We start from the raw sequence: 15,301 nt of genomic DNA, 5'->3' as shown, positions 1-15,301 counted from the left end.
CTTTGCCTTGACCTTGTGGATCAGATCCTTTAGCGACTTGATCTTTGGCTCTGCTTTTGGCTGTGTCTATGATCATGCCCAAATACTCTACCCTTCTTTGGGCTTGTAGAGAGGATTTTTGTAGGTTTACAATCCATCCTAAATGCTCCAGGTATTTTATTGTGGTGAGCATAGCGTGATGCCTCTGACTGATCTATCATGAGTAGATTGTCTAGATAGGCTGTTATCGCTATGCCCTGTGCCCTCAGATTTGCCAACAGAGGGGCTAGTACCTTTGTAAATACCCCGGGGCGCGGTAGCCACACCAAAGGGCAGAGCCACAAGCTGGAAGTGGCGATGTTCTACCGCAAACCTTAAGAACCTTTGGTGAGCAGGATGGATAGGCACATGTAAATATGCGTTCCTGATGTCTATCGATGCCATGAATTCTTCACCTTGTAGGGTGGCGAACACTGATCGAATAGTTTGCATTCGGAAGTGGCGAACGTTCAGAAATTGATTTAGAGATCTTAGATCCAGGATGGATCTGATGTCTTTGTTTGCTTTTGGAATCACAAATAGGTTTGAATAAAAACCTGAGCCTTGCTTTTTTAGGGGTACTTCTGTGATCACCCCTTGAGACAGCAAGTGATCCAATGCTTTGAAGAATCCTTAAGCTTCGGAACTGAGAAGATGGGACTTCTCGAAATTCCAGCTTGTACCCTAGGGATACTGTGGCTACTACCCATTTGTCCTAGATTTCTGTCTGCCAAGCTGCTGAAAACTGCCAAAACCATCCCCCCATTCGGCCGAGTGGGAGCGCCTCTTCATAAAGAGGCTTTGGGGTTTTGCTTGTTAGCTTTTGAACCCCACGGCTTCTTGTTTTTCTGGGCCTGGTCTTCTTTAGCCTTTGTGGCTGGCTGAAAATGCCCTCGCCATTGGCTGGAGGTAGATTTACCAGGGGCCATGGAGAGAGAACCTTTAAAACAAGGCCGCTTGTTTTTTTCTTCTTCTCTGGTAATAGAGTGGTCTTCCCACTCGATATCTTTTGGATATATTTTTCCAAATCTTCCCCAAAGAGGCGTTCGCCATGGAAGGGGAAAACTGGCCAAACGTTTTTTTTGCATGGTGCCTCTGCTGACCAATGCTTTAGCCAAAGAATTCTGCGCATATGCACCAGCTGGAGTGTGAGGTGAGATGCTTGTTGAATCGAATCTCTCATAGCATCTATTGTAAAACATAAGGCTTTAGGCAAATTCTCCCGCAGATCCTTCGGGATCCACCGGACAAGTCAGGTTTTTTTTTTTATACAAGAAATGGCTGCATCTACAGAAGGCAGACTCCACTTCTTGGAAAACTCTTGCTCCATATGATAACGAATGTCAAACTTCTTAGGAGGTGAGAAACGCTTATCTGGATGTTGCCAGTCTGCATAAATTAGCGTTTTTATTAATGGATGAACCGGAAAAGAGAGGGATTTTAGTGAACCCAGGGAGGAGACAGGTTATTCAGTTAACTCCGAAGAGGGCAACCTGAATGCAGTACGCACTTTCAGCATAACATTGTACCTGTGACTTTAGCATCTGGGAAGCAGAGAAGGGTTCCTCTGATATCCCTGATCCATCTGACTCCTCATCCCTATCCTCTGCAGATGTTACCTCATCTTCATCCTTCTCCTCAGAATTTTCTGAAAGGGGATCTAGAACCACCAAAGGAGATCTGCTTTGCTTCTTGGCCTTTTGCAAGGACTTTGCGATTAGCGTAGCGATTCTCCCCTCTAAGTTTTCCAGGGCTGCGGCCAAGGTGTCCTCAGTGACATATGCAGGCCCAGGTGCCACCGGTGGAAGTTGTTACTTCTGATAGTGGCAATCGCTCCTCCTGTACAGGTGCATCAAATATTACAGGAGAGGAAGGTACCGAGCAGGCACGTCTCAGACAGCGGTGCTTTCTTGTCTTTCTTAGTCCCTGAATTTTTTCTAAGGGAAGACACATTACTAAGCAACAAGTCGAGGTACCACAATGCATATACTACTGTGCTCAGTTTAGCAATCTACATAAAGTATGCAACTTAAACAGAGTTTCATGCATAGAGAAGGTGTCTCTCTCCGGAGTGCCCCACCAACCACATAGAGCTTACATGCCCCCAAAATGCTGCTGTGTCCCAAGGAAGAGCTGCCGGCTCTGAGTCCCTTTATGGCTTTTGTGATGAGCGCCATGCTTCAAATTAGCGTGCACGCTTGCGACCCTGTTGCTCCTCCTCTCCGATAAAGCGCGCCCCTGTGCGCACGCGCGCACAACCTAGGGAAGATGACGGCTGTCCTGGAGTGAGGGGAGCCTCCTCCTGCCTAGTACTGCCTGTGCTGTGGCATTTTACCCAGCGTCTGGAGGAGAGAATCGGTGGCCGTCTATGGCAGAGCTCTGCAGCGAAGGAAGTGTGCTTGCTCATAGGATCTGACACTGCTTAAAACATGGTGAGTATAACTCAGCTCTTTACTCCCTCTAGTGGCGGAAAAAGAGAAAAGACACCTTACTCAATTAGAAAAGGTCCTTAAGATTGTTCTTAGGATTCCTTTTCCTCTTACCTTTATCCCGCCGCATGTTTTTCTGCTGAAAATTCAGACAGCACCAATATTCACCCTACACGGGGGGGTTTGTGTGCCAACCTTCAGGGATATGGGTTCCTATTTAAAGGAGACCTCTCCCCTGGGCCTTGTAGAAGACTCTTACCAGGACTTTTAGCATAAAGAGCTAAAGTGTTGGACCCTAAAACATAACGCAGAGCTGTCTAGTAAGTGATGTTCACTATACAGAGGGAGCTTGTATTGCAGTGCATATCCTGGTGTGTAATCATCCAATGCATACCTCCCAACCAGCACAGATTCTGCACATTCCAGCAGAATTTTCCTGCATAGACATTACTTTCCTACAATCCTGCGATAGAGGGTATTTTCCCACACAGCACATAGAAAGAAGAGGCAGCACTTTTCTAATGTCAGACAATTGGCGGCAGCAACCCCCCCCCGCCCCCCACTTATCAACTATTTTAATGTCAGATGATCGGCAGCAGAACCCCCCATCCACCACTTATCAACTATTTTAATGTCGGATGATTGGCGGCAGCACCCCCCCTTATGAACTTCTTTAACCTCCCTAACATTATTTGTCCCGCAGTTCACGATTCAAAATTTGGGAGAGTGGAGGAGAGGTATGCCAATGACATGCTGGAATCCTTGAGGACTGGCCATGGGTAAATTGCCATCAGTTTATTGTACACTGTACAATGCAATGTATTCACTTTTATTGCTTGAATTATTTTTATTATGAGTGGGGCCTCATGTCTTATGCCTCGTACACACGCTCGGTTTACTCGGCAAGAAACAGCAAGAAAATTGCTGGCAGAGCTTTCTTGCCGAGTATACCGAGCATGTCTACGAGGCTTTCGGGTTTCTCGACAAGAAAACTGCCCAGAATCTAGATGAGAAAAATAGAGAACCTGTTCTCTATTTTCTCGTCGTGAGATTCTCTGTAGTTTTCCTGCCGAGAAACCTGAGAGTGTGTATACTTACCTGTCGCCGTGGAAACCCGCACATGCTCAAAATGACTTTGATGCATGTGCGGTAGCTTCCTAGGCATAGGTAGGGTGCAGCAAGATGGTGGTGATGGCATTGAATGTGACTAACGCATGCTCGTCGTACTCGATTATGTCACCGTGTTCTTGCCTTTCAAGAGAACCGCAGTTCTTTTGAAAGGACAGTCTGTACATTCGGGCGGAAAGAGATTCTTGGCAAGAATCTCGTCAGGAAAAATAAGGGTTTTTTTCCCTGATGAGGTTCTGGCCCGTGTGTACAGGGCATACGTTTTGCCTACAGCCTCACAAAGTCTAGAGCCGCTTCTCTGGTCACCACTGGCTGGGCTTCCATTTTCATCTGGTCTTCCTTTCAGGTTCACCAGCTTCAGGCGTTTGAATTGCCAAGTGTGGAGACTTCACTCATTGTGCATGCACATGGGAGTCACAGCCCAGAGCTCTGAATGGACAGCGCCATCTATTCAGAGCATAGCGTGCATGCGCAGGTGACATCACTGGCTGCTACTAAAGCAGCTGACACTGACTCTGTTCATTCTGAAAAGGTAGGAGCCGGGTTGTGTCCAATCACAGCGGGAGCCATGCTCTGGAGGCGTGTGCGCGCCCCCTGTATCTCGTGCCCAAAATCGCATACCTGTATATGATTTTGCACAGCTGGGCCGCCCTGCCTCAGTATATATGTGGTGGGCAGTCTGGAACTGGTTAACTTTAGTGTCTTTTTACTGACTTTTGTGCTTGATAAACCATTCCATCTGTATATATACCAGGAATTGTATGGAAAAAAGCGGATTAGATATTAGGCATGTATTTTGCAGACCAGAAGTGAAACAAAGTTGATGTCTGATCATCTGTATACATAACATGGAGATGTGATGGAGAAGTCTTATCAATCATAAGAGGGAGAAGAGAGAATAGATAAAGCATGTTTTGTATCAAGGACTGTAATAAATACATTGTAATAGACATGTAGGGATTGGAAATAATTACATTTGCCTAAATTGTCTGGTAAATGTCACATTTTATGGCTAAGCCGGCCATACATGGATCACAATGCAAGCTGTTCAGCAGGGACTGGCTGAATATTGATCCATGTATGGGCGAGCTGGTCTATCAATCGACTTGTGTACAATCAGCCTGTTGGGGTTTTCCTGAATGATCAGAGCCACCGGCTATAGCCGGCAATACTGATCATCAGACTTGAAACCCACTGGCTTGAATATGATTTTTGGGCAATTTTTGGGCATTTTGCCAAGGCACCCCCTGAAGAAACCTGAACGCTCCCTGATTGGAAAAGGCCGATACATAGCAATTAGAAAATATAGATGACCTTGTATCAAATATCAACACATTCAATGGATTAGTAGAAGTATTCAGCATTTGATGCTCCATATAATTAGTCACATTACATTAAACCTGATCAGAGAAATAAAAGACAAATAGTGATTACCGGGCCTGATAGTTCTTCTCACAGACAATCCTTGGAAGGTTTTTCTCAATCTCTCCGCCATCTCTTTGCTCGGTCTTGGTTCTTCTACGTCTGAATCCCAGTCATGTCATAGAACACCTAGACACAGAGATACATTGTGACCAATGACTGGTCCAGATCTCGCACATGTAAGATGTCTGAGGATTCATTTCCAGCTCTGAACTGAAATCTTTGTGGAACTTTATATTTTATTACAATATATCCAAAACTAAATTCCACAGACAGATAAACTGTTTGTTCTCAATCCATGCAGAGATAAAGGATACAAATGAATACAACTCTGTCATCATTACATTATTACATGTATTTTATATATAAGAAGTATTTTAACCACTTAAAGACCTCTTCACGCCGATATACGTTGGCAGAATGGCACGGCTGGGCACAATCACGTACCTGTACGTGTCTCTTCGGTGATCGGTGACCCGATCGTCACCGGTGTCCCGTGATCGGTCACCGTAGCTGAAGAACGGGGAGAGGTGTGTGTAAACACAGCTTCCCCGTTCTTCACTGTGGCGCTGTCATTGATCGTGTGTTCCCTTATATATGGAATCACAATCGATGATGTCACACCTACAGCCACACCCCCCTACAGTTAGAAACACAGATCAGGTCACACATAACCCCATCAGTTCCCCCTAGTGGTTAACTCCCAAACTGCAATTGTCATTTTCACAATAAACAATGCATTTTTATAGCATTTTTTTGCTGTGAAAATTACAATGGTCCCAAAAATGTGTCAAAATTGTCCGATGTGTCCGCCATAATGTCGCAGTCACGAAAAAAATCGCTGATCGCCGTCATTAGTAGTAAAAAAAAAATATTAATAAAAATGCTATAAAACTATCCCCTATTTTGTAAACGCTATAAATTTTGCGCAAACCAATCGATAAACGCTTATTGCGATTTTTTTACCAAAAATAGGTAGAAGAATACGTATCGGCCTAAACTCAGGAAAAAAAATGTTTATATATGTTTTTGGGGGATATTTATTATAGCATAAAGTAAAAAAAATAGATTTTTTTTTTCAAAATTGTCGCTCTATTTTTGTTTATAGCGCAAAAAATAAAAACCGCAGAGGTGATCAAATACCACCAAAAGAAAGCTCTATTTGTGGGAAAAAAGGACGCCAATTTTGTTTGGGAGCCACGTCGCATGACCGCGCAATTGTCAGTTAAAGCGACGCAGTGCCAAATCGCAAAAACGGGCAAGGTCCTTAACCTGCATAATGGCCCGGGGCTTAAAGCTCACCCGAAAAAAAAATGTAACATTAGATTAAGGCTCGTTTTGTGAAGGGGAATCGAGTATTTTTTTTTAAAACAAAGCAGTACTTACCGTTTTAGAGATAGATCTTCTCGCCGCTTCTGGGTATGGTCTTCGGGACTGGGCGTACCTATTTGATTGACAGCCTTCCAACGGTTGCATACATCGTGTCACAAGCCTGTCGGAAGGCTGTCAATCAAATAGGAACGCCCACTCCCGAAGACCATACCTGGAAGCGGCGGAGAAGATCTATCTCTGAAACGGTAAGTACAGCTTTGTTTTAAAAAAAAATACCCGAAAAAAAAAACGGTAAGTACTGCTTCGATTTATAAAAAAATACCCGATTCCCCTTCACAAAATGAGCCTCAATCTAATGTTAAAAATTTACTTTTCGGGTGAACTCCCACTTTAAGTGGTTAACCACTTGGAGGACGATGGCGGCTGGTTGGCTCTCCTGCACAAATCACCGTAGCTGTATGGTGGCGCGCGCAGGCACGATAGCGGGAGGGCACCCTTTGCATGCTGTGGGAGTGTGCCCGCAGGTCGGCGTACTCGATGTACACCAGTGACCTGTAATCGCCTAGTACAGAGGCAGAACGGGGATCTTCCTTTATAAACAAGGCGGATCCCCATTCTGACAGATGACATGACACTTCTGTTCCCAGTCATCAGGAACAGTGATCTCTGTCATGTCCCTGTCAGTCTTTCCCCCCCAGTTAGAACACACTGAGGGAACACAGTTAACCCCTTGATCGCCCCCTAGTGTTAACCCCTGCCCTGCCAGTGTCATTTTTAAATTGATCAGTGCATTTTTATAGCACAGATCAATGTAATAATGTCACTGGTCCCCAAAATAGTGTCATTTGGGGTCAGATTTGTCCGCCGCAATGTCGCAGTCCTGCTAAAAATCGCAGATCGCCACCGTTACTAGTAAAAACAATAAAAAAATATAAAAGTCCCTGAATCTATCCCATAGATTGTAAACGCAATAAGTTTTGCGCAAACCAATCAATATACGCCTATTGCAATTTTTTTTTTTTTTATCAAATTCTTTTATTATATTTTTTCTAGACATTACAATAAATACAACATAAAATCAACATATAGACTAACAACATATATGGTCTCGAGTAGGTACCCCTTACACTAATAGAGATAACCAAAAATATTTAGAAGAATATATATCGGTCTAAACTGATGAATAAAATCTTTTTTTATTATTTTTGGGATATGTATTATAGCAAAAAGTAAAAAAAAAAATTGTGTTTTTTTCAAAATTGTTGCTAATTGTTTATAGCGCAAAAAATAAAAACTGCAGAGGTGAGAAAATACCACCAAAAGATCTATTTCTATTTCTAGTTCTATCTGTGGGAAAACAAAAGGACGTCAATTTGTTTGGGTACAGCGTCGCACGACCGCGCAATTGTCAGTTAAAGTGACGTGGGGCCGTTTTGCAAAAAATGTCCTGGTCATTAAGGGGGCGAATCCTTACGGGGCTGAAGTGGTTAATCTGACCTGGTATTATTCTCCTGCAGAATAAGTCAATCTGTTAATGTGCTGACAAGAAGCATGCTGATTGGAGGAGAGAGCAGAGTGACAGAGAGAGATGAGCTCATAACTGCTGCTTCTCCTTTCACTGTCCAGTCACAGGCATTTTTGTTTGAAAAATATATACATTTAAGTAGATTCAGTAAGAGTTAGGCCGGCTTATCTACAGATACGCGGCGTAGGTGTAAATATGCGCCGGCACGCTTTTGTTCCGTACCCACAGAACAAGATACGCCTGAAAATAGGCTTTTTTCGACCGACGCAACTTTTCTAAGCCGGCCTAACTTGGGCGCATATTTAGGCGCGACCAGGGGCGACTCAGGGGGCCCTGACCCTCCCAACATTATGCTGTGCCCCACCATGTGCCCCCCCAAAAAAAATTTTTTTTTTTTTTTTGCATTTTTGTATTTTGCTCGGGCCGCAGCTGGAGTAACAGTCTCTCCTGAGAGGGAGAGCGTCCCAAGTCAGCTCTGAGGGGCATTCTTTCCCCCCCTCCCTCTGCTCACTGACACTGCATAATGCGAGCTCTCACACAACCACAGCAGCCCGATCTGCTAATTTCCCTGCATCCTTATTGGCACGGAGAAGAGCGAGTTGCAGAAAGGACTCCATGAGCACTGTGGGGGAGGGGGGGCCCAAGCCTTCATCTCAGTTACTGAAAAAACAGACTGATTTCTCCCATCCTTAAAACAGGAGAACCAGCCTGTAAATTCCGAGAGTGGTGACTGCAAGCTGAGCCGAGTGTCAGTCTATGACACTCTTTTACAGACCAGCGAGTCCAGCCACCCCCCCCCCACTCTCCTCACATACGAGCAGGAAGGAATACAGCTCCTCCTCCTCCTTTCAGTCCCGCCCACGCTATCCTGGTGTGCTGTATCTGAAGAGAGGGGATGTGTGGGTGGGAAATATGAAAATCAGCAGCATTCCTGGCTGTGTGTGAATGATGCCTGAGATTCTAGCCTGGACCGTGGGTAAGTGTGTGCACTGCAGACTGCAGTACACTGTAATCACTGAACTGCATTATCTCCATCCCTTCTCCCCCCATCTGTCTCCCTCCCCCTCTCCTGTTCTTTCAAGACATTCACAATTTACTTTCTGTAATGGTCACCACCGTTTACGATACTCTATTCCATCGCCCCACGACAGCTTATCCAACAGTCCAACAGACATCAGACACAACCCATTTCATTTCCCAGAATAACTGAGACAACACAAGCTCTGGTACTGGTTCCAAAATGAATGAATGAATGAATCCTTTAATGGTAATCTAGCTTTGTTATATACAGTACAAGCATATTACAGTTAATCACAGGGACAAATACACACTCCACCCACACATCACACAATGGGGGGCTTCATACACATTCTTTTAGATAATGACATTCCAATGAGTTAATTACTACTCATTACCCAGATGGTCTGGCTCCGCATTTAGAGGGGTTAATTACTACAGCTTGACAAGTCACATTCCACATCTTAACAGCTTCATTAGCATACACAATGAACAGGTCTTAGGAGCAGACTTAATTAGCACAATGGACACAAAACAGTATTAGCACCACACAATGGAATGTCTAGGAGCAGACTCAATTAACACCTCAAAAGCATGTGTCCCCACGTTGAATGAAAACACTCTATTGACCTGTCGGAGTCAGACTTTAACAACTTGTAATATTTCAAGATATCCTGCAAAACATGAATTATCAGTAATGTCCCATCTCATGTAATTTATCATTATCATTTCTCAGTCACCCTATGCCCAAAAGGGGCACATGATGACCCTAGACCCAAGAGTCATTAGTGACGCTGCCACAGGAGTACCCCCCATCCTTCAAAAGTCTCTGGGTGTCACGGGCCATTCTGTTACACTTTCACTTTCAGTTAGTCAGGTAATATACAGTGCATATTTCTTTCATACATCCACAGATTGCAGGAAAGAAACTTGCATGATTCCCCCATCAACACAGACAGTGGTGACAGGGGAATATCCCCCCTGCCCAGCAATTGTATTCTCCCGACAAACAGTGATTATCACCAGTGGCTATACAGAAACCACTAGTGATAATTATAAGAGAATCTGCTCATTAATGGTTAAAATTTCAGCCAGTTCCTGCTGAACCAGCTGAGATTTAAACTGTCTATGTCTAGTCTTAGCTCTTAGGCAGCCCATACATTGATCACTTTTTTTCATTCAACTATTAGGTTGAATGAAAAAAAAAAAAGAAATTATCCAATTCCCCCATCTACACATTATAGGTGGATGGGGGAATCCTCCCAGTGTGAACCACTGCTGGAATAACCACAGTTGCTGTCCTGTCCTGGCTATTCACAGCGCTGGTCTCTGTCTCCATGGCAGCGGCGGCAGCACATTGGAACCCAGAGCTGGTTACTTTATGGGGCTGATGTACAGGAGGGCCAGAACAATTTGTTGTTAGAGATGGGCTGGGGCATGTTCAAAATTCCACCTGCCAGAGCCTGCCAGGAAGCCGACACTGCACAGCGCTAATCACAGGCAGTGAGACATTTCCCTGTCTGAAGCTGCACAGATCAGGAAATGTCTCGCTGGCTGTGATTAGCACTGTGGAGTGTTGGCTTCCTGGTGGGATCGGGCATGTGGGATTTCAAACACACCTGAGCCCATCTCTATTGGTTGTAGACAGTTGAGCTCCCTGCAGGTTGCTTAGCAGCAGTGGATCTTCTCTGACATGCTGATCGTGATGCATTCCAGGTGATGCTCCCAGTCAAATCCTAGTGTTAAATATCAGAGATTTTATTGATCAAAGCCCACACTTTACAGGCATAGAGCCCACACGGCTGCGGAACATATGTTTGATTATATATATATATATATATATATATATATATATGTGTGTGGTTGTACTCTTGATGCTAATAAATACTGGCTGTGATTCAGATACATTGTAGTATCTTTGAGCGGGCGTAACGCATCTCCTATGCGCTACGCCAACGTAACATTGAGAGGCAAGTACTGTATTCAGAAAGCACTTGCTCCCAAAGTTACGTCGGCGTATCGTAAATGGGCCGGCGTAAGCCCGCGTAATTCAAAGTAGCAAGGCAGTGGACGTGTTGTATTGTAATGAAGCGTGACCCCATGTAAATGCATGTCCGATCGAACGGCGCATGCTCAGAATCACGTCGCAAATACTCCCTAAGATACATCGGCTCAATGCTTTGTCGACGTGAACGTAACCTACGCCCAGCCCCATTCACGTACGACTTACGCAAACGACGTAAAATACAACGCTGTTCCGACGTTTCAGACGTCCATACCTTAACATGACTTACCCCTGCTTTATGAGGGGTAAACTTACGATGGACATACGCCTAAAGTAAACGGCGTAGATAAATCCGACGGGCGCAAGTACGTTTCTGAATCAGCGTATCTAGGTCATTTGCATATTTATAAATCTACGGAGGTGCCCCTAGCGGCCAGCGTAAATATGCACCCAAGATACGACGACGTAAGAGACTTACGTCGGTTGTATCTTGGCAAAATTCAGGCATAACTGCCTTTATGAATCAGCGCATAGATACGACGGCGCTCATTTGGACTTACGACGGCGTATCTGGAGATACGCCGTCGTAAGTCCTTTCTGAATCCGGAAAGCGCTCTATAACCAATAGTGCCAGCCTTCCCCTGCATGCACCCATAATGTCACCAGCACTAGGTCCTAATAGACTGCCTCTGCTGCCAAGGAGACAGATGCCAGACCAGCGCTGTCAATAGCAGGGACAGGACAGCTGGGGAACCTCACAGGGGCAGAACACCAGGCCCCGGTGGCAAGACAACCTTTGCAACCCTGAGAGTTCTCCCACTGCTTTGGACCCTTATATTTTCTTGGTGTGCTGGTAACATATATCTCTTGTTTTCTGCCACCATGGGGGGCCCCAGTATAGTAGGAAGGTAGCTCACTGCAGAAAATGTGAAAGGGCCCGTTGTGGGATCGTAGTAAAGGGCCCCAGGAGAAATATATATATATATATATATATATATATATATATATATATATATATATATATAATTGCATTTTATAGTTGGCCCCCCTACTTTAGCCCCTGTCCCCCCATGTGCCCCCCCTAAATATGAAAGCTGGAGACGTCACTGGGCGCGACGCCTCTTCCACTCGCATTGATTTCCTATTTAAATATGCAAATTACGGAGATACGGCGATTCGCGAATGTAAGTGCGCCCGACATAGGCTAAGCCCGATGCGCGCAAGTGTTACGTCAGGCCGAAAGTTATTCCATCAAAAAGGTGGAATAACTTTGCACCAGACGGACACAGGTCAGCTGGAGAGCAGCTACAGCAGCAGCGTTACAGATGAGCTGAGCAAGCAGAGCACCCACACTTGCAGGACAACACATCTGTGTGCCAACATGCCAGGGGCAGGCGTGCTCCTTGCACTACTAATGGGTCCACGGACTCGTAGGAGGGCACGGGAGCAGATATACCGCACGCGCATGAACATCTTTGACATGGGGGAATCAGAGGTGTATCGCATCTTCAGATTCAGCCCTGATGCCATCCTGGAATTAGCCAGAACCCTGCATGATGACATCGCCAGCAAGACACATCGCGCACATGCAGTGCAGCCACTGGTCAAGGTATTAGCAACACTGCATTTCCTTGCCAGTGGATCTTTTCAGCGCACAAGTGGAGTCTTGTCTGGGAAGTCACAAACCAGCATGAGCAGATGTGTGACCAGGTTGTCCCCGCAATCCTGAGATGCATGTCCCACCACTTCATCAGCATCTGCAGCAGAAGGCAATGGAGGATTTCTACAGAATTGACAGATTCCCACGCACCGTGGGGGCCATTGATTGCACACATGTGGCACTATAGCCCCCCGTGAGACAGAGCACCTATACTGCAATCGGAAGCACTGGTATTCCATCAACGTACAGGTGATAGCTGATGCCCAATGCCTCATATGGCACGTCCGTGCCAAACACCCCGGGTCCTGCCACGACAGCTTCATATACCGTCAAAGCCCCATCCCAACAGAATTTGAACAGAACGTGTATGGGGACAGCTGGCTGGTTGGTGAGTGACATGGGAGTCAGGCATGACTGTCCGACCCCATGATGCAGACATCACGAGGGGCACATGCACGACTAACATCCTCCTGTCTTTTCCCTTCCAGGTGACTCTGGATATGCACTTGGGCCCCATCTCATGACTCCATTCCGGAATCCCCAAACCCCAGGAGAGAGAAAATACAATGAAGCACACGCACGTACCCGTGGAGTGGTGGAACGCACCTTTGGCCTCCTGACGTCCCGTTTCCGATGCCTGGATAAGTCTGGGGGGAGCCTGTTGCATTCCCCAAACTGTGTGCCAGATCATCGGGGCATGTTGCATGCTGCACAACTTCGCCATGAGAAAGGGCCTGCAGATTGACATACGTGATGACCTGACCCCTGAACCACACAATCCCCCCCTAACCGAGGCTACCCCGTCTGCTGTGGGAGCAGAAATCAGAAGACGCCTCACAGAAGACATCTTTTCACGTTAAAAACACACATTAAACATGGCACAATGAGAATGCATGCATGCACACCACTGTGGTCCCTAGCACACACCCCCCACATCCTCATCAAATTGGATTAGACCGAAGTACACCACACAGGACTTTGGAGCAGCAACGCCACGCCAAGGCTCCAATTATGTCACTGTACATTCATACACCTTTCACATGGCAGAGGGTGACACCCCTTTGCCAGCAGGAGTGACACCCCCCCCCATTCACACACCAGTCACACTGTAGCAGCACTCCTCACTGTGTGCTTGCACAAATCAAAGGAACTCATCACCTGAGCAGAACCAAAAAAAAAAAAAAGCTCATCACCTGAGCAGAACCAAAAAAAAAAAAGCTCATCACCTGAGCAGAACCAAAAAAAAAAAAGCTCATCACCTGAGCTCCTCAGCTGCCTGGGGGGGCCTGGGGGGGGGGGAGATCGGGAGGTGGCTCATCCGCAGGTGGCCCAGTCCTGGCAGGTGACAGCTGCCTGGCCTCTAAGGCAACGGCTATTCGGCTGAGGAACATGTTGGTCTGGGCCTGCATCTTCAGCTGTCGGGTGAGGTTAGCCCTCTCAGTCCGCTGCCTCCGTCTCCCCTCCTCCTGTACGGCAGTGGTATTTGCCTTAACAGCCTCAATAAGGCAATCCACTTTGTTGACAAGGTTGGCAGTGGTGGCCTGCAGGTCAACCACACAGGTGGCTACTGCAGAGCTGTTGCAGCTCACCTCCTGCACTGCCTCCCTTAGTTGTCCAGCATCGTCAGCCATCTTCCGGAGGTGCCCGGCAATATCCCCCATATGCCAGGTCTGTTGGCTTTGATCCTGGGCAATCTGGTCCTGGACATCCACCGCTACACCCCTTGTCTTCCTGGTTACCTTCCTGGACCCAGAAGAGGCGACTGAGCGGGTGTATGGGGAGCCCCTTGAGGTGGTTGCCCTGCTGGTGGGTGATGGACAGGGGCTTACTATCATGGGGGTAGAGGTGTTAGAGGGCCCAACCATGAACATGGACTCCTCAATGATAAGACCAATCTGGCCTAGGTCCACTGATTCATCCAACACCACCTCAATAGGAGTGGTGTGGACAGTCCCCATCACCACAGTATCTTGGGGGTCTTCCTGAGGCTCCTCGGACAATGTGGTGGGACGGCCACAGACACCAGATGTGCCCGCCCCTCCTGCACATCTGTGGATGACATAAAGCAGTCACATGTTAGGGGACCACTCACATGTTCCCTTCCCCCACCCACACATGCTACACACCAGATAGGAAATATAAAACACACTTACCTGTCCTCAAGACCTCTTCCCGGGAATAAAACCCTTCTACTCCCTCCACCTGCTCCCTATGCAGACACCAGGCGATCCTCTCATCCTCCGGGGTGAGCTCAACATCACAGGGTGGTCCACCCCCAGTGCCAGTCTGGTGCTTATTGATTTTTGCGAGCTTCTCCTGCACACGAAGCCGCATGTCATTAATTTTTTTAAGTATGTCCTTTGCAAGGCGGGGGACATTGCCAAGGGCATTGACCCTAGTGGCTATGGTGTCCAGGATCTCCTGCCTCCTGGCACGGGTGGTATTTCGAATTTCAGGTCCATGGAGGAGCTCATCAAACTCCTCCATCCCAGAGATGATGATAGCCCTCTCCTGGGCAGTAAAAAAAAATTCTCTTGATGACAGGAGCAGCCATCAGACAGAAAAAATAAACAAGCTGGGGGCAAAATTACCACGCTCAGGGGGGAAAGCAGGTATTTATGAGCTCGACGCAAGCCAATAGGCCGGCGTACAACGGGAAGTTCGGCTGACCTAGATGCGCGCATGCGCACAAGAAAGCGCTCCGGCTTAGACATCACTGCGCATGCTCCTTTGAAGTTAGGCTGGGCGTAAGCCACTGCACCACG

The 15,301-nt window shown here is 46.6% G+C and overlaps 1 protein-coding gene across 5 annotated transcripts in view; it reads right to left on the bottom strand.

Moving 5' to 3' along the window:
• The window catches only part of LOC120933758 (NACHT, LRR and PYD domains-containing protein 3-like), a 534,782-nt gene that overhangs the window by 511,233 nt on the left and 8,248 nt on the right, over positions 1 to 15,301 (bottom strand). For all 5 annotated transcript variants that reach the window (XM_040347135.1, XM_040347137.1, XM_040347138.1 and 2 more), the window contains exon 2: positions 5,010 to 5,126. In XM_040347135.1, the coding sequence (XP_040203069.1) occupies positions 5,010 to 5,070 (61 nt within the window). In that variant the 5' untranslated portion in view covers positions 5,071 to 5,126. The remainder of the gene's footprint in view (positions 1 to 5,009; positions 5,127 to 15,301) is intronic.

This window comes from Rana temporaria, chromosome 3 (assembly GCF_905171775.1).
Source record: "Rana temporaria chromosome 3, aRanTem1.1, whole genome shotgun sequence".
Classification (NCBI taxonomy): Eukaryota; Metazoa; Chordata; class Amphibia; order Anura; family Ranidae; genus Rana; species Rana temporaria.
Note: the sequence above shows the minus strand (reverse complement) of the source record. Positions and strands in the feature narration are given on the sequence as shown.